Raw genomic sequence first — 21,447 nt, forward strand, 5'->3', positions numbered from 1 at the left:
ATAATTTAAAAAAATATATATTTTCTGCAGTTAAGGATCCCCCTAACCCTCCCCATCTATATATTTGCCGCCATCTTAGGGACTGGAAGTCTGCCAGTACCCAGTTTGCTTTAAATTAGGTCAATTTAAAAAAAAATTTAAAATACCCATTTTCTGTAGTGTAGCTGCCCCCTCCCTAAATACCCTACCCCCCTCCCAGATCGTCTTCCCACCCTTTTATCCCATCCCTCAGTATTATAACCAGGATTCCCCCTCTCCCTCCCTGCCATTCTCAGTCATATTCTTTTTCTTCCTAACCATTGCACGCAAGTCAGTGCAACCCCAGCCCACCTCCTGCCATGCTCCAGCGATGGGCCACCCACCCGCCTCCCTTTATACCCTCCCACCAACCAACGATCGGCACCACTGCTGCCCGATGCAGAGAGGGCCACAGAGTGTTTCATGCAGAAATAGTGCAATCTTGCTATTTTTAGCAAGATCTCAGCAGAGAGAGGCTCAGGACAGGTCCTTAAGGGCATAACGACCATCGTCGTACAGGGTATGGTGCTGGTCATTAAGGGGTTAAATTAACTTTTTTTTTACTGTTACTGCTGCATGATATAGAAAGTGTGCAGGAGAATATTTGCAGCTTAATCTAAAGTAAGACTTTGAGATGACTAAGGTGTAGACTGTCCCTGTAAATATTTATATACACCCATAGCATTGTTTTTTGTTAATGTGTTAAATCTAGATTGCAGCCTGTAAATTTCAAGATCAGTGAAGGGTAAAATTATTTACAAATGGAGTAGACTGATTTGTTGGTATTAAAAAAGGTAAAGGGTAGTGGTCAGGGAATTACTGTCTTCTTTAAAAAAAAAAGCAAAATATATCCATATTAAATATATACTTATATATTTTATTTGTTCAATGCTAATATTTAAATATATTTTTCTTTTAGCACCTGGAAATAAATTGGACGGGATTAACAAATATTCTGGAAATTCCAGGAGTCAGGTAATTTGTAAAATGAAAAAGATTAAAGAGACATAATACCCAAATGTTGAAGCACAAGAAAGTGATACAGCATAGCTGAAAAAAGCTAACCAGAAAATATCACCTGAACATCTCTATGTAAAAAAGGAAGATATTTGACCTCAAATTTCCTAAGTATTCACACCCCCTGTTTAGAGACTTTAAGCAGCCTGTCAGAATGCTTGTCCCAGGACAAGCTAGGGATTGTGCATTTGTCATGTGCAGGCACAGTCATGCAATTTTCCTATTCAGTTTAAAGGGACACAAAACCCACATTTTTTCTTTCATGATTCAGATAGAGCATGCAATTTTAAGCAAGTTTCTAATTTACTCCTATTATAATTTTTTGTGGTTTTGTGTCCCTTTAATGTAAGTTCCTATTTTATTTTAATGAACTTCTGTAGCGAACAGATAACATATTTATAAAAAAAATGCATTTGCATATAATATGCACAAGTGGCTACAAATTTAAAAAGCAGTTAAACATCATATATGGCTTTACAAAAATTATTTTAAATCAGCTAGCTCCTTGTGGCTTCCCACATATTACCAATGAAGGAAATGGGAAAAGGTTTACAATTTTAACCCTTCGGGGTGAAGGTACATTTTTTTTTCTCAATCTAGGCAAACAGGCAATTGTCAAGACAATTTTTTTTTTTTTACAAAAAACGATTGAGATTAGTGTAATTGCTGTTTATAATACATAGGACGCTGTTATGAAGAAATTGAGGAAGCAGCAGCAACTGGTAAGGGGAGTGATTACTTGATTATATAATTTTTATTTGTACCATTCTTGGATTGCACTATTGTATTTTTCAGGAGGTGCAATGCTCGGGGCTCCCAAACAAGACTTTACACATGTGTTTTTATCTCTTTTCAGGGTTAAACAAATAGGCTGAGTTTACATAGTTGTTGATGAATGAATTATTTGTCTGTTAAGCATATTTGTTTCCTTTTTAACATGATTTCCGTTATCTCGCGCTTCCTATAGATCTTGTTAGTGGAATGTCACATATATGGCTATTAAATACATATAGATATGTATATTTCTGTATCACCCAATACTGATGGACTATATAATAGAGATGGTTAGGCGCAAACATGATGAAAAGGCCTGTTTTGTGCTTATAACTTACCAAGTTTTTTGCAATCTTGTAAAATATAATGCAAAAGTATGTAAATTGTGTGTAAAACTAAAAGCCTTTTTGTGAAGCTATATTTTTGATATTTTACACCTGCCTATTATCAGCAATGATGTAAATAATAATTAGCTGTCTTTTAACTATGAATCCCCAATACAATACACCCTGCATCTCCCCAATACAGTACAGCCGGCATTCCCTATACAGTGCAGCCTGCATTCCCTATACAGTGCAGCCTGCATCTCCAATACAGTCCAGCCTGCATCTCTAATACAGTGCACCCTGCATCCGCAATACAATACACCCCGTATCCCCAATACAGTGCAGCCCGTATCCCCAATACAGTGCAGCCTGCATTCCCAATACAGTGCAGCCTGCATTCCTAATACAGTACAGCCTGCATTATCAATACAGTACAGCCTGCATTATCAATACAGTACAGCCTGCATTATCAATACAGTACAGCCTGCATTATCAATACAGTACAGCCTGCATTATCAATACAGTACAGCCTGCATTCTCAATACAGTACAGCCTGCATTCGCAATACAGTTCAGCCTGCATCTTCAATACAGTACAGCCGGCATTCCCTATACAGTCCAGCTTGCATCTCCAATACAGTGCAGCCTGCATCTCCAATACAGTGCAGCCTGCATCTCCAATACAGTGCAGCCCGCATCTCCAATACAGTGCAGCCCGCATACCCAATACAGTACAGCCTGGATCTTAAATACCGTACAGCCTGCATTCTCTCTTTTTTATTTATTTTTTTATTTATTTATATCAAAGGATAATAACAAGACATATGTTTCACACTCAGAGATTTTACAAAATGTGGTAAAACACAAAAACGAGAGAGTAAAACAAGAATATGGTGTATCAAATTACATACCAGACACTGGTTATCTCCACCTAGCGATTACTAACTGTCTCAACATTTCAGTGTCAAGTCATTTACTGTATATACTAAATCCCCAAGACGGAAAACATAAGAAGAGAATATAATGCGTCCAATTACATAGCATTCTCAATACAGTACAGCCTGCTTTCTTAATACAGTACAGCCTGCATTCTTAATACAGTACAGCCTGCATTCTTAATACAGTACAGCCTGCATTCTTAATACAGTACAGCCTGCATTCTCAATACAGTACAGCCTGCATTCTCAATACAGTACAGCCTGCATTCTCAATACAGTACACCCTGCATCTCCCCAATACAGTACGCCCTGCATTCCAAATACAGTGTACCCTGCATCTCCAATACAGTGCAGCCTGCATCTCCCCAATACAGTACAGCCTGCATTCCCAATATATTTTATAATTCATGTATACTTCATACCTTGCATCTTCTCTACTTCTCTTGCAAAACTGTTGTGGAGTAGACTGTTTCCTCAGTATATTCACCAGAAATTTTCCTGCAGACATATCTGCATCCCTTATACATTTGCAAACAAATACCCAGATTCCACCTAGAATTTGTATAAGTGTAACCTCTGTACGTATAATGTAGATCATCCTGCAACTCGTTTACATGTCACTACAGCCAGTGCCATATTTATCTCTCTGCAAGTGCATCCTGCTATCCTTGAACATTTGTGATTTAGTGGCTATTCATTTCTTAAAGGAATAGTCTAGTCAAAATTAAACTCATGATTCAGATAGAGCATGCAATTTCAAGCAACTTTCCAATTTACTCCTAATATTAACTTTTCTTTATTTGCTGATTGGTGGATACATTTAGACAACAATCAGCAAATGTTACCCAGGTGCTGAACCAACAATGGCCCGGCTCCTAAGCTTACATTCTTGCTTTTTCAAATAAAGATAGCAAGAGAACGGAGAAAAATGCATATTAGGAGAAAATTAGAAAGTTGCTTAAAATTGCAAACTCTATCTCAATCATGATCAAAATTTTGACTAGACTATCCCTTTAAAGAGCACCTGCATCTCTGTACATTTTCTGCATGCATCCTCTATGCAATTTCCTGCAGAACATTCTAACTTGTCTGAACAGTTACTGCAGAGCAGCCTGCCTTACCCATTACTGTGTCCTATGTAGCTATCTTGCAGAGCAATAATGTGCTCCGCAACAGATAATTAGGGCCACTTGCAGCAACATGTCAGGTATACAGTAACCAGAATTTCCAGTCCAGGCAGCATTCCTCAGGCTCAACATTACTTGAGGTGTGAATGCAGAGGGCTACGTTTGGCAGATACCAGAGATAGCAGAGCACTGATTGGGTGTTAGAGCAACTCCTGCTCAAGTTTATAGTAAGTGAGTGATACATTTACAAATAATTGTTAGACTTCCCCAGGGCATCATGAGATGAATAGGGATAACTTGAATGTTTTATTTGTTTGGGAGGAATGCAACTAAACTCAATGCTCCTCCTTGTGTTTATTTTTGGCTGCTGTCTGAGTACCATGAACATCAAGTTTTATTCTCAAACACTTTTGTTGGGAAAAATGATATTTAGCATATATTTGCATAAATAATTATGCAGCATAAACCAGAAACTAAAGTTGATAGAACAGATTTTATACTATCATTTAACTCAAATAAGACCCCCAAATACTAAGAAGCAGTTGCTCCATTACAGTGCCCTTATTTCTACATTTATTTTGTATTACTTGCATTGACCTCAATCTTAAAAATACCGGCCGTGCTTGTAAAATACCAACACTATGTCTGTAGAATGAGCAGAGCCAGAAATATGTGTAGACGTCATAGAGCAATATTGCTAAAATGAACTAACTTTATAAAGATAATCTGAAGTAAAAGTTTTACAACACACAGAGCCTGAATTGTATATGATATGAATTAAACTCCTCCCTGTTCCCAGTGGGCTTTCCAATAAGAGGACAAGCTGAGTTTTTTGTACTTATAAAGGGAACACATTGTAATGACAAGATTTTTGCAGTTGTGCAATACATTAACATACAAGTTGATTTAAATATTTTAATGCATTAACACCTTGTTTGTTGAAATTATTTTTCAATAGCCAGATTTCACCCACACAGATGTCTGCCAATATTATTTTAATCCACAGTATACTATGTATGTGGTATTTTGGCATATGCCTATGTTTCAGCTAAGCTGGCAAGGTTATATATGTTTCATTGCGTATCTTTGCAAGGGCCTACTGACACTGTAGCTTTTCTGCTAGGCTCTATAGGAAGATCAGCAAATAAAAAGATTTGATAGCTTCCCCTAGGATGGGTTGTATGGCTTTTAGTTGGGAGTCATATTAAACTAGTTACAACAGCTGTACAAGTAGATTATAAATCTTATGAGGATATCATGATCCTCCATATGTCTGAAAGTGTTAAAACATGGTATAAGATAGATAGACCAATGTATTAATTCTACTGTATCTCCTCCTCTGTTTTCAATCAGTCTGCAATAAGAGGCCCTGAGTGGCCTTTAGACATCTGCAGGAGGAACAGCCTATTAAGAGAAGTAGCTCCACTTGAATCATTTGAACCTGTTCATTTGTGCAATACCTCTTGAACTGCAGATTTTACTTTAGTAAGCTATGTAACCCTTCCCATTGTTTACTACATTTAGGGAGGTCCAAGAGTGGCCTCTTGTAGGGGAAAATGACCAACTGGAGGTTTCTATTTCTTTATTTTTTCTGTTGCCTAAAATGGCTTATGTTATCTATTTACCTCCTTTTACCCACCTTTTATTTATCTAAAATGGAGGTTTAAACTTTTTTCTTGTCTACTTTTGTACCTGTTTATATGCCCTTTGGATATGTTGTGTGTGATAGCTTTGTACAAAAAAAGTATATTGCAAAACATAATGAAACATTTTATATAATGTCCCTTTAAATAGCAGCTGCGGTGAGGGGAAGGATTAAGTAGGATTTGAGGTGTGTCGGTTTATGTGTCCAGAGAACAGAACCAGCAGGTTGTGTTACTACTTGGTACAAACAAGGAAACCCCACCTCTCTTGGCACTAGTTTGATGGGTGGAACTTGGCATATTTTTTTGAGCTTGACAGTGCGGAAAGGAACTTACAGTTTCTGCCCTGAAAGAGGACAGTGAATGAATGTATAGGGAGCAATACTCCTAATAAAGAAGATAGTGTGTAGGAGGTATAAACTATTATGCCCAAATGATCTGGCTCATACTTAAAGCCAAATACTGTATTACCCTTTTACTGTTTAAAACACACACACATTCTTATAAATACCATTATTTCTGTTTTCATTATTTCTCTTTAGCAACACTACAAATATGTTATACTGTGCAGGATCATAATATTACTCTATACTGTATACCACTACAAAGCAAAAAAAAGCATTACACATGCTGTGTGTGTGTGTGTGTGTATATATATATATATATATATATATATATATACACACACACACACACACACACACACACACACATATGGTGCGATCACATATGTTGCGTAATTTTCAGCGCAACTGCTGAAGCCCACGTCGCCGTAAGTCCACCTTACACATTGGGTTAATCACATAACACATGCCGCCATATGATATATTGGTGTAAGTAGGCCAAACTGGCGAGGTTCAGAAATATGCGCAACTACACATTTCTGGTGTCAGTGTTTTAAGGCCTCAGGTAAGAGGTTGTGCGGTTTGTGAGCAGTTTGACACACTTGCAGATAGCGGATACTGGTTTGATTAAATAAGTGTCCAGGAAAGGTTTAACTGTTTAATATGTGCAGCTCAAATGTGAGTGTGCATGGGTTAGATGTTTGTTAAGCCTTCCAGCGACTTCTGCTGCTTTTTTACTGTACGCTAGGGTTGCTGCGTCTGCCTATGTGTGGTGAGCTGAAAATTTAGTAAATTATATCCATTCTGCACACGTAAGTCCATGCGCTGCCTTTGTGATACCGACTGCCGATGCCATTTTTAAGTTAGTCTATGGGAGTAAAAAAATATGTACGCTGTGAAAAATCTATGCGTGTAACTTGTCCGCTGCGCCGGGTTTATGATCGTGCGATTTGATTAGCTTCCAAACACAGGCAGCGAGTTTTTCATTTCTGGTCAAGTGAACGTTGTTTACAAACAAGGTATTCTTGGGATTGGTTTATTGTCATACTGCGTACAAAATCGCGAATTAAACTTCCAATTTAGTTTCGCTAATTGTGTAATTCTTGCACAGCTGAATCAATGGTTATTTACTAGTGCAGACATTTACTGTTGTTAAATCTGATCTAATTCCTTTTTATCAGCAATAAGAGTATACAAATGTTGATTTGAAAGCTATTCTATACTGCTGGGTTGGTTACTTTGTATAAATTTCATCATTTAAATACAAATGTTATTGATCACAATACCCAGCACAGTTTCAGAAAGAATATAACTATATATGCATTTTTCTTTCACAAGACTGTCCGTGTAAAGAGCACTGTTGGTTTGTACTTGGACAGAGCTATACATGACACAAAGAACATGTGTATTTCCAGTGTGTTACACAGCTAATTAGTAAGATTAAAGGGACACTGTACCCAAATTTTTTCTTTTGTGAGTCTGATAGAGCATGACATTTTAAGCAACTTTCTAATTTACTCCTATTATCAAATTTTCTTCATTCTCTTGGTATCTTTATTTAAAATGCAAGAATGTAAGTTTAGAGGCCGGCCCATTCTTTGTGAACAACCTGGGTTGTTCTTGCTGATTGGTGGATAAATTCATCCACCAATAAAAAAGTGCTGTCCAGAGTACTGAACCAAAAAAAAAAAGCTTAGGGGCGCGATCCGATATAGATCGCAGTTTGCGGCGCAAGCGAGGGAACCGGCGTCGCCCGCAGTTTCAGCTCGCAACTCGAGCTATCCCATATATGGCGCCGTCAGATGCTAACGTGCCGTAAGTCTGACAAACCAGCGATGTCCAGAAATCTGCGCAAGTACAAATTTCTGGCGTCGCCAGTGACTTGCGGCACGTTAGAAACTGCCGGCGCCTATAAAACCTGACTAAAGTCTAAAACACCCGCACTGTCTAACACGCCTCCCTAACATAGCCCGCACTGTCTAACACGCCTCCCTAACATAGCCCGCACTGTCTAACCCTCTATCCGCTATCCCCCCTCACTAGCCTAACAATAAAAAAGCTATTAACCCCTAAACCGCCGCTACCGTACCCCGCCGCAACCTAATAAAGTTATTAACCCCTAAACCGCCGCTCCCGTACCCCGCCGCCAGCTATATTATATCTATAACCCCCTAAAGTGAGCCCCTAACACCGCCGCCATCTATATTAAAATTATTAACCCCTAATGTAAGCCCCTTACACCGCCGCCATCTCTATTAAAATGATTAACCCCTAATTTAATCTACCTACCCCGCCGCCAGCTATATTATCTATATTAACCCTAAGTATATTATAGTTAATATAGTTATTACATTATATATATTAACTATATTAACCCTAATTATATTAGGGTTAATATAGTTACTATAGTATTTATATTAACTATATTAACTCTATCTAACCCTAACACCCCTAACTAAATTTATATTAAATTAATCTAATTCATATTATAAACTAAAATATTCCTATTTAAATCTAAATACTTACCTATAAAATAAACCCTAAGATAGCTACAATATAATTAATAATTACATTGTAGCTATGTTAGGGTTAATATTTATTTTACAGGTAAATTGTTAATTATTTTAACTAGGTATAATAGATATTAAATAGTTATTAACTATTTAATATCTACCTAGTTAAAATAATTACCCAATTACCTGTAAAATAAATCCTAACCTAAGTTATAAATACACCTACACTATCAATAAATTTAATAAACTACAAACATCTATCTAAAAATACAATTAAATTAACTAAACTAAATTACAAAAAAAAAAAAAACACTAAATTACAAAAAATAAAAAAAAGATTACAAGATTTTTAAGCTAATTACACCTATTCTAAGCCTCCTAATAAAATAATAAACCCCCAAAATAAAAAAAATTCCCTGCCCTATTCTAAATTAAACAAATTTCAAAGCTCTTTACCTTAAAAGGGCCTTTTGTGGGGCATGCCCCAAAGAATTCAGCTCTTTTGCATACAACAAATACAATCCCCCCCCCCCCCATTACAACCCACCACCCACATACCCCTATTCTAAAACCACCCAAACCCCCCTTAAAAAAGCCTAACACTACCCCCCTGAAGATCTCCCTACCTTGTCTTCACCACACCGGGCCGAACTCCTGATCCGATCCGGGCGATGTCTTCCTCCAAGCGGCAGCAAAGTCTTCATTCTTCCGGCGGCATCTTCAATCTTCTTTCTTCGCTCCGCCGCCGCGGAGCATCCATCCCGGCCGACTGCTGTACTACGAATGAGGTACCTTTAAATGACGTCATCCAAGATGGCGTCCGCCGAATTCCGATTGGCTGATAGGATTCTATCAGCCAATCGGAATTAAGTTAGAAAAGTCTGATTGGCTGATTGAATCAGCCAATCAGATTCAAGTTCAATCCGATTGGCTGATCCAATCAGCCAATCAGATTGAGCTCGCATTCTATTGGCTGTTCCGATTATTTTAACTAGGTAGATATTAAATAGTTAATAACTATTTAATATCTATTATACCTAGTTAAAATAATTAACAATTTACCTGTAAAATAAATATTAACCCTAACATAGCTACAATGTAATTATTAATTATATTGTAGCTATCTGTATTTAGGGAGTTACGGGGCTCCAATAGTCAGCGTAAGGCTTCTTACGGCTGCTTTTTGTGGCGAGGTGAAAATGGAGTAAGTTTTCTCCATTTTCGCCACGTAAGTCCTTACGCTGCATATTGGATACCAAACTGCGCTGGTTTGGTATACCTGCCTATGGCCCAAAAAACTACGGGCGACGGCAGAAATATACGCGCGTAACTTCTAGGTTACGCCGTATATAGGATACCAAATCAGCGTAAATATTGGCGTCGCCGGCTTTTGCGGGCGACGATTTATATCGGATCGACCCCTAGATGCCTTCTTTTACAAATAAAGATAGCAAGAGAACGAAGAAAAATTGATAATAGGAGTAAATTAGAAAGTTACTTAAAATTGCATGCTCTATCTGAATCACAAAAGAAAAAAATTGGGTTCAGTGTCCCTTTAATGGATTTATTCATTAGAAAACATTACTTACATAGGACAGTGTAAATGTCTCAGATTAACACATTATCTTTTAAACAGATTTCTGTCTCCTGTGCTTGTAAAATTAAATTAAATGAACATTAAAGTCAAAATTAAACTGTATGGTTTAGATAGAGAATGTAATTTTAAAAGACTTTTCAATTGCCTTTGTTCTTTTGATAACCTTTGTTGGAAAGCATACCTAGGTAGACTAAGGATCTGGAAGCTAGACGATGGTTAGTGGCTACACACATATGTCTCTTGTCATTGGCTCACCAGATGTGTTCATATAACTCCCAGCAGTTTATTGCTGCAATGTATCACAATACATAGTGACAGTGCAATTCTTTAGATTATTTTCTGTTTGCAGTTTTATGTCCCTTTAAGAATCTTAACTTAATCAGGACATGTTCTTTGATCAGTAATACTCTATATTACATACTCTAATACTGTTTGCTGTCTTGTTTGTAACCTAGTCATTTGCCTCTTTGACAGTGACATGTCGGACACTATGATCATTGAAATGATCGCATCACACCTGGTACTACCCAACAGATTGACCTTCCCTCTGGTGGGCAACGTGAATGCGGCCCAGCTAAGATTTCCTGTTCCGCATGTGAGTGTTAACTGCTTTTATTGGGGGGAACTTACAGGAATAATGAGATGTTTTGTCACAGTAGTGGTATTTAAATCTATAAAGCACTAATTGTTCTCTTGCAGAGCCAGCATCACTTGCACTGAGTGGAAAAATCAATTTCTTCAGCTTTATTTTTATGCCCCAATATAAGATTTCTGCAGGGCATATTAAAATGTGCCTCTAAGCACAATCATGCAGTCATTATTTACTGTAAGAGCACCGAATTCCTCTGGCGCTTGTACCTTTAAAAACATATTTGTAAAACAACTTCTAATATCACTTTCAGCACCATATAAAGCTTATTCTATACTGAAACAAAATACTTGGTTATATTAAATATGCTGAAAACGCACTTTTTTTATTCCAATGCCAAAAAATAAATATGATGTGAATTGTTTCTCCCTGGCTTTAATGTGCAGTGAGAACATATCCCTTAACATGATCCTGGTTTTCTGCCTTACATCAGAAGTTATTCTAACAAATATTTAATCTTCCTTTATCTTTTTCAATAATTCATTCACCTGCTTGTTCTATCTCAGATCATGAATTATTGTGTCTACTGTTTAACCCATCACACTTCTTTCCTTTATAATTGTTAGATATATTAGTCATATGGTTAATCCCTGTAGAACAGTAACATAGTACTAGAACAGTCACGATTGTACTAAATATTTAATTCACCAAAACATTTTAAATGCTTCAGAAACCAAGTCCTGGGCATCCCCATGAGTGTGGTATGTGGCATTTTATAAATAAACTTTAAAGGGACATGAAAATCAAAATACAATTTTCATGGCTCAGCAGATGTTTTCCGTTAGGTACCAATAGTGCATTTCTGCCCTGGCGCTAACTTTAACTGTGTTTGACTCTATTTGTAGGTGGTAAACTTAGTCTTATGCAAGCAATAGTGCAGCATTTTCCTTTTGAAGTATGCCCCTTTAATATTCTCTACATATATGCAGTCATACCATAACATGTTTTCCCTATTTAAATTCCTTATCTCCTTTGTAATAAAGAGCTCACAATCAGATGGTCACATAAGGAAGGCTTTTTTTATAATGTCACAGATAAATTATTCAGATGAGTTAAAGGGACAGTTACATTTAATTACTGGAATATAATCTTGAAATAGGCGCCCTAAACACAGCTGTTACTCTAATAATGCAAACCCCTATTTTTAATTCTGTTTTGCGAGAATGTACTATTTTATTGGAAAAGGAACGTAGCAGCCCTTCGAGGCAATACTGACTAATATGTGCTTATAGTCTGTGCTGTAATGTTTATAAGGATCCATTGCATGAATGTTGCAGATAGTGGTAGTTTTAGGGGTGTTTTATGTCCCTAGCCTCAAATGTGCCCACTGCCCTGAATTTTTTTCTGCAGTCTTGCAATAAGTGAACATAGCGCTAAGATTTAAAATAGTTTCATTGCATTAACATCTTGTTTGCTACAATTGTTTTTCAATAGGCAAACTCCTCCTACCACTTGACCTATCTGCCAGAGCCAAGCAGGATATAAACTGTATTAGACAAGTCTAGCCACAGTCATTATGTTCATTTTCAGATCAACCCTGCAGGAGCCAATTAGGAATTGATGTGTGGCAGGGTTAGGTTTGTGAACTTGTCATGTATACACAGTTGTCAGAATTGGGAAAACTGTTATATTGCAAAATTGTATTACTACATTTTACATAAAAACTCAGTGTTTACTGTCCCTTTAAGTGTGTTATCATTTTAGCATTATAAATCTCAAAGTACTTAAAGGGATACTAAATCCATTTTTTTCTTTTATGATTCGTATAGACAATGCAATTTTAGGAACTTTTCTAATTTACTCCTATTATCAACATTTTCTTCGTTCTCTTGGCATCTTTATTTGAAAAGCAGAAAATGAAAGCTAAGGAGCCAGCCTAATTTAGGTTTAGAACCTGGGTAGAGCTTGCTGATGTAACCACCAATCAGCAAGCGCTATCCAGGGTGCTCAACTAAAAAATTCTAAGCTTTCATTATTGCTTTTTCAAATAAAGAGAACACAGAAAAATTGATAATAGGAGTAAACTAGAACGTTACTTAAAATTGCCTGCTCTATCTGAATTATTAATGAAAAAAATTGGGTTTAGTGTTCCTTAAAAGAGGCCGTAAACTCGAAATTAAATTTCCATGACTAAGAATCTTTCCAATTTAATTATATTATCCGATTTGCTTTGTACCCTTCTCTTCTTTGTTGAAAAGCATACCCAGGTAGGCTCAGGTGCAGCAATGCACTACTGTGAGTTAGCTGCTGATTGGTGGTAGCAGATATACACCTCATGTGTAAATAGTCATTGGCTCACCTCACGTGTTCAGCTAGCTATCATGAGTGCATTGCTGCACCTTCATCAAAGGATACCAAGAAAACAAAGTAGATTTGACAATAGAGCAAAGTTGTATGTTTTGCAGTTGCATGATCTGAATCACATAAGACAATTTTTGGGTTCCATGTCCCTTTAACGAGACATACATTTTCTTATGTGTTAGTTTATTATTGCACTGCTGCCTGCATATAACTGTATTAAACCCCTGCAAAAGACTTAAACAAACAGTGGTCCATCACAATCCTTCAACTTTGGACTTTATTATCTCTTTTTAAGTTTTTAAGAAACTTCATGAGAGAGTTACATATGGGGATTTGCAGGTTGATTTTAACCCTATGTCATCTTTGCCGTGTAAACGGGTAATCTGGGAAGAGAAACTGCACAAAATGTTAGGTATTTTTAGCACATGTAAAATTCATGCAAAGTTTTGTTTTAAATTGAAAAGGGAGACTCAGAAATGACTTTAGAACACTGCAGAAAACATAAGTGTTTCCTTCTCAGATATATTAAAGGGACATGAAACCCAAATCATTTATTTCATGATTTAGGTAGAAGATACAATTTTAAGCATCTTTTTCATTTACTCCTATTATCAATTTTGTTTTATTCTCTTTGTATCATTTGTTGAAGGAGGAGCAATGCACTACTGGTTTCTAACTCAACATATGGGTGAGCCAATGAAAACTGGTGTGTATATACAATTGTATGCAAAAGTTTAGGCACTCCTGACAATTTCCATGATTTTCATTTATAAATAATTGGGTGTTTGGATCAGCAATTTCATTTTGATCTATCAAATAACTGAAGGACACAGTAATATTTCAGTAGTGAAATGAGGTTTATTGGATTAACAGAAAATGTGCAATATGCATCAAAACAAAATTAGACAGGTGCATAAATTTGGGCACCCCAACAGAAATATTGCATCAATATTTAGTAGAGCCTCCTTTAGCAGAAATAACAGGGACGCTTCCTATAGCCTGTAATGATTGTCTGGATTCAGGATGAAGGTATTTTGGACCATTCCTCCTTGCAAAACATCTCCAGTTCAGTTAGGTTTGATGGTTGCCGAGCATAGACAGCCCGCTTTAAATCGCCCCACAGATTTTCAATGATATTCAGGTCTGGGTACTGGTATGGCCATTCCAGAACATTGTACTTGTTCCTCTGCATAAATGCCAGAGTAGATTTTGAGCAGTGTTTTGGGTCGTTGTCTTGTTGAAATATCCAGCCCCGGTGTAACTTCAACTTTGTGACTGATTCCTCAACATTATTCTCAAGTATCTGCTGATATTGAGTGGAATCCATGCCACCCTCAACTTTAACAAGAATCCCAGTACCGGCACTGGCCACACAGCCCCACAGCGTGATGGAACATCCACCAAATTTTACTGTGGGTAGAAAGTGTTTGTCTTGGTCTTTGGGCTGTTTTTGAGCGTTCTCACCATCCTTTGCCTTTGCCTCTCCTATATTTTACTTGGCCTGCCACTTCTGGCCTTAACAAGAACTGTGCCTGTGGTCTTCCATTTCCTCACTATGTTCCTCACAGTGGACACTTAAATCTCTGCAATAGCTTTTTGTAGCCTTCCCCTAAACCATAATGTTGAACAATCTTTGTTTTCAGGTCATTTGAGAGTTGTTTTGAGGCCCCCATGTTGCCACTCTTCAGAGGAGAGACAAAGAGAACAACAACTTGCAATTGGCCACCTTAAATACCTTTTCTCATGATTGGATGCACCTGTCTATGAAGTTCAAGGCTTAATGGGCTCACCAAACCAATTGTGTGTTCCAATTAATCAGTGCTAGGTAGTTACAGGTATTCAAATTAACAAAATGACAAAGGTGCCCAAATTTATGCACCTGTCTAACACCTAGATTACGAGTTGTGCGTTTGTGTTTTAACGCTGAAAAAATGGCCATTTCAGCTTTAAAACAGCACCGCAGCCATTACAAGTCTTGTCGGTATAGCTGTACCGCAAGCTTTTTAGTCTGTAACGCAACGTCAGTCCCAGACACGTAAAAATTAAGTTTTTTTCATGGGACTTCCATAGCGCTGCCATTACAAGTTTTGCGTTCTGGCTAAAAAGCTTGTGTTACACCCTAAAACGACAAGATCCGTAACGCCATCTTAAAGCAGTAGTTTTGAGTTTTACGCAACAAAACTGTTACATAAAACTCATAACTTAAGTGTTACAAAGTAGACTAATACCCATAAACTACATATTAACCCCTAAACCGAGGCCCTCCCGCATCACAAACACTATATTAAACCTATTTACCTCTAATCTACCGTTCCCGACATCGCCGCCACTAATAAAATGTATTAACCCCTATTCCGCCGCTCACCACTATACTAAAGTTATTAACCCCTAAACCGCCGCCTTCCCGCATCGCAAACACTATTTAAATATTATTAATCCCTAATCTGCCGTCCGCCAACATCGCCCCACTATACTAAAGTTATTAAGCCCTACACTGCCGCCACTATAATAAACCTATTAACCCCTAAACCGCAAGCCCCCCACAACGAAATATACTAAATTAAACTATTAACCCCTAAACCTAACGCCTCCCTAAATTTATATTAAAATTACAATTTCCCTATCTTAAATTAAATTAAAACTTACCTGTCGAATTAAAAATCTAGGTTTAAACTAACAATTAAACTAATATAACTAGTAAACTAACTATGAATTAAATTAAACTAAAATACACATTAAAAAATCCTAACACTACTATAACAATTACAAACTATCTAATTACAAAAAATAAAAAAGACTGAATTAGAAAAAATAACAAACAAAATGATCAAAAATAAAAAAGAATCACACATAATCTAATAGCCCTATCAAAATAAAAAAGCCCACCCAAAATAAAAAAGAACCCTAGCCTACAATAAACTACCAATAGCCCCTGAAAGGGCCTTTTGTATATTTTTTTTTTACAGGTAATAGAGCTGTTTAACCTAGGGCAAAGACCCCCCCAACAGTAAAACCCACCACCCAACCAACCCCCCAAAATAAAAAACCTAACTCTAACAAAAACCTAAGGTACCCATTGCCCTGAAAAGGTCATTTGTATGGGCATTGCCCTTTAAAGGGCATTTAGCTCTTTTGCTTTGCCCTTAAAAGGGCATTTAGCGTTTTTACGAAAGCCCAAACCCTAAACTAAAACAAAAAAACTTAAAAAAAACCTAACACTAACCCCCAAAGAGCCACTTACAGATTTTGAAGTCCTTCTTGAACGATCTTCATCCAGGCTAATTTGAACAGCCAATAGAATTTCAGTAGCTCTCATACTATTGGCTATTTTGAACAGCCAATAGGATTTCAGTAGCTCTCATCCTATTGGCTGATTTGAATTTCCAAAAATCAAATCCGCTAATAGGAATGCAAGGGACACCATCTTGAATTGCGTACCTTGCATTGAAGATTCAGTATACGGTGGCGACTATATGAAGAGGATGCTCCACGTTGGATGTCTTCAGGATGAACCCACTCCACACTGCCGGGATGAAGATAGAAGAGGCCGCCGGGATGAAGACTTCTCGTCGCCTGGATGAGCTGGGCAAAGCAAAAGAGCTAAATGCCCTACAAAAGGCCCTTTTAAGGGCTATTGGTAGTTTATTCTAGATTAGTTTTTTATTTTGGGGTGTTTTTTTTTTTTTTTTAAATGGGTATTAGAATAGGAATATTTTTTATTTTTTTTTTATAATTTGTTTGTTATTTTGTGTAATGTATTTTTTTCATTTTGGGGTGGGTTTTATTTTTAGATTAGGGCTTGGGCATTTCACAAATGATCTGAATGCCCTTTTTAAGGGCAGGAAAAAGAGCTAAATGCCCATACAAATGCCCTTTTCAGGGCAGTGGGTAGATTAGGTTTTACTTTCTTTTTATTTTGTGGGTTTGGGGGGTGGGGGTTTATATACTGTTGGGGGGGTGTTTGTTTTGTTTTGAAGCAAAAGAGCTGTTAACTTTAAGACAATGCCCTACAAAAGGCCCTTTTAAGGGCCCACAAAAGGCCCTTTGAAGGGCCCTTGGTAGTTTATTCTAGATTAGGCTTTTTTATTTTGGGGTGTTTTTTTTTTTTTTAAAGGATATTAGAATAGGAATAATTTTTATTATTTTGTATAATTTCGTTTGTTATTTTTTGTAATGGTAGGTTTTTTCTTGTTTGTAATTTTAGTGTTTTTTATTTTTTGTAATGGTAGATTTTAGTGTAAGGCAGCTTAGGTTTTATTTCACAGGTAAGTTTGTATTTATTTTAAGTAGGTAGTTAGTAAATAGTTAATAACTATTTACTAACTAGTCTATATAATTAAAATAAACCTGTGAAATAAAAATAAAACCTAAGCTAGCTACAATATAAGTTATATTGTAGCTAGCTTAGGTTTTATTTCACAGGTATTTAGTTTTAAATAGGAATTATTTAGTTAATAATTGTAACTTTAATTTAGCTCTATTTTAATTGTGTTAAAGTTAGGGGGTGTTAGGGTTAGGTTTAGGGGTTAATATAGTTTAATTTAGGTTGTTGCGATGTGGGGGGCTGGCGGTTTTGGGGTTAATAGATTTTAGTGGTAGTGAAATGGGAGGCCAGAGGTTTAGGGGTTAATAACTTTATTTAGTTGTGGCAATGTCGGGGAGTGGCGGAATAGCGGTTAATAGATTTATTATAGTGTGGGTGATGTTGGGGTGCAGGGGAATAGGGGTTAATTTTAGTATAGTGGCGGCGGCGGCGGCATCGGGAGCAGCAAATTAGGGGTTAATAGTTTTATTTAGGTGGCAGAGATATCGGTAGCAGCAGATTAGGGGTGTTTAGACATGAGGTTTATGTTAGGGTGTTAGGTTTAAAGTAATTTTTATTTTCCCCATAGACATCAATGGGGCTGCGTTACGGAGGTTTTTATTCCGCGATGACACGTGTTAGGTTTTTTTCTAACCCGCTATCCCCATTGATGTCTATGGGGAAAGCGTGCACGAGCACATCAAAACAGCACTTGTATTTTGTGCGGTATAGAGCTTAAAAGCACCATATCGCACCAGATCTATGTTAAATTTTGCATATATTATGTATTAATATTGTTTTTGTATTTTATTGTACTCTATTGTATCAATGCAATGTTTTGTGAACCCAGGACATACTTGAAAACGAGAGAAATCTCAATGTATCCTTCCTGGTAAAATATTTTATAAATAATAAGCTGGCTGTTTGAAAACTTGTAATGGCTGCGCTATAGGGGGTTAAATAACGCATATAACGTTAATTTCCCTATAGCGCGCATAACTTGTAATCTAGCTGTATTTTTTTTTTATTCATATTACACATTTTCTGTTAATCCAATAAACCTCATTTAACTACTAAAATATTACTGTGTCCTAGGGAATAGGGGTTAATACATTTTATTAGTGGCGGCGATGTCGGGAACGGTAGATTAGAGGTAAATAGGTTTAATATAGTGTTTGTGATGCGGGAGGGCCTCGGTTTAGGGTTTAATATGTAGTTTATGGGTGTTAGTGTACTTTGTAACACTTAAGTTATGAGTTTTATGTAACAGTTTTGTTGCGTAAAACTCATAACTACTGCTTTAAGATGGCGTTACGGATCTTGTCGTTTTAGGGTGTAACAAAAGCTTTTTAGCCAGAACGCAAAACTTGTAATGGCAGCGCTATGGAAGTCCCATGAAAAAAACTTAATTTTTACGTGTCTGGGACTGACGTTGCGTTACAGGCTAAAAAGCTTGCGGTACAGCTATACCGACAAGACTTGTAATGGCTGCGGTGCTGTTTTAAAGCTGAAATTGCCATTTTTTCAGCGTTAAAACACAAACGCACAACTCGTAATCTAGGTGTTAGACAGGTGCATAAATTTGGGCACCTTTGTCATTTTGTTAATTTGAATACCTGTAACTACCTAGCACTGATTAATTGGAACACACAATTGGTTTGGTGAGCCCATTAAGCCTTGAACTTCATAGACAGGTGCATCCAATCATGAGAAAAGGTATTTAAGGTGGCCAATTGCAAGTTGTTGTTCTCTTTGTCTCTCCTCTGAAGAGTGGCAACATGGGGGCCTCAAAACAACTCTCAAATGACCTGAAAACAAAGATTGTTCAACATTATGGTTTAGGGGAAGGCTACAAAAAGGTATTGCAGAGATTTAAGTGTCCACTGTGAGGAACATAGTGAGGAAATGGAAGACCACAGGCACAGTTCTTGTTAAGGCCAGAGGTGGCAGGCCAAGTAAAATATAGGAGAGGCAAAGGCAAAGGATGGTGAGAACGCTCAAAAACAGCCCAAAGACCAAGACAAACACTTTCTACCCACAGTAAAATTTGGTGGATGTTCCATCACGCTGTGGGGCTGTGTGGCCAGTGCCGGTACTGGGATTCTTGTTAAAGTTGAGGGTCGCATGGATTCCACTCAATATCAGCAGATACTTGAGAATAATGTTGAGGAATCAGTCACAAAGTTGAAGTTACACCGGGGCTGGATATTTCAACAAGAACAACGACCCAAAACACTGCTCAAAATCTACTCTGGCATTTATGAGGAACAAGTACAATGTTCTGGAATGGCCATACCAGTACCCAGACCTGAATATCATTGAAAATCTGTGGGGCGATTTAAAGCGGGCTGTCTATGCTCGGCAACCATCAAACCTAACTGAACTGGAGATGTTTTGCAAGGAGGAATGGTCCAAAATACCTTCATCCAGAATCCAGACAATCATTACAGGCTATAGGAAGCGTCCCTGTTATTTCTGCTAAAGGAGGCTCTACTAAATATTGATGCAATATTTCTGTTGGGGTGCCCAAATTTATGCACCTGTCTAATTTTGTTTTGATGCATATTGCACATTTTCTGTTAATCCAATAAACCTCATTTCACTACTGGAATATTACTGTGTCCTTCAGTTATTTGATAGATCAAAATGAAATTGCTGATCCAAACACCCAATTATTTATAAATGAAAATCATTGAAATTGTCAGGGGTGCCTAAACTTTTGCATACAACTTGTATATGCAGCCACCAATCAGCAGCTAGAATCTAGATTCTTTACTGATCCTGATCTTACCTAGATAAACCTTTCAGCAAAGGATAACAAGAGAAGGAAGCAAATTTAATAATAGAAGTAAATTCAACATCACTGAGTTGTACTTCCTTGTATACCTGTGTAAATTAACCACTTTCTTTAAGCCAACTTAAAAAAAACAAAAAACATAGGAAGACCGCATTTTCTGTATAGGCATTTAAAAAAGATTGTGTTTAAAGGGACAGTCTACATGGTATTAACACACACCTTAATCTAATTGTTGTACTGTGTATACCCCACACCATTTGGTGCCACTTCATGCAGGGCAAACGTGAATACATAGGGACTAAGAAAGTATTTTTTTTAAATACTTTTTTCCTTTTACCCTGTATGAAGTGGCACAGGATGGTGTGGGTGTCCAAAGGTACAACAATCACAATAAGGTACTTGTTAATGCGGTGTAGACTGTCCCTTTAAATATTATTAAAGTTTTTTTTTTCTTGAATGGAATACATTTGATTTTAATTATCAAACTCTAATTACAAGGAAGTGCATAAAATGCATTTAGCATTTAATTGTCTTTTTTTTATTTTGCAAAGTGGGAGCTGATGGAGTCATGGAACAATATGGTTTTTTTTTGTTTTTGTTTTTAAATCAGTGTAAATATTCTAAATTTTTAATAACTGATTTTTCCTTCCAAAATGTTTTAAGAATGTTTTATGGTATTACAAAAAGAATTCTTCAAAATCTTTCATTCCATTTGACATCAAAATAATGTCACTAAATTTCCTTATGTTCTCTAACGCCTAGATTTAGAGTTTTGCAGCCAAAGGGGTGCGTTAGCTACGCGTGCTTTTTTCTGGCCGCACCTTTTAAATACCTCTGGTATTGAGAGTTCACAGAATGGCTGCTTTAGGCTCCAAAAAAGGAGCGTAGAGCATATTTAACGCAACTTCAACTCTCGATACCAGTGGTGCTTACGGACGCGGCCAGCTTCAAAAACGTGCTCGTGCACGATTCCCCCATAGAAAACAATGGGGCTGTTTGAGCTGGAAAAAAAACCTAACCCCTGCAAAAAAGCCGCGTTCAGCTCCTAACGCAGCCCCATTGTTTGCTATGGGGAAACGCTTCCTACGTCTGCACCTAACA

At 37.1% G+C, this 21,447-nt stretch overlaps 1 protein-coding gene across 1 annotated transcript in view; it reads left to right on the forward strand.

The window, feature by feature from the left end:
• The window catches only part of ESYT3 (extended synaptotagmin 3), a 205,204-nt gene that overhangs the window by 117,469 nt on the left and 66,288 nt on the right, over nt 1–21,447 (forward strand). The window contains exons 7-8 of the mRNA XM_053698028.1: nt 938–993; nt 10,771–10,891. Coding sequence (XP_053554003.1) covers nt 938–993; nt 10,771–10,891 — 177 coding nt within the window. The remainder of the gene's footprint in view (nt 1–937; nt 994–10,770; nt 10,892–21,447) is intronic.

Source organism: Bombina bombina, chromosome 1 (genome assembly GCF_027579735.1).
Source record: "Bombina bombina isolate aBomBom1 chromosome 1, aBomBom1.pri, whole genome shotgun sequence".
NCBI lineage: Eukaryota > Metazoa > Chordata > Amphibia > Anura > Bombinatoridae > Bombina > Bombina bombina.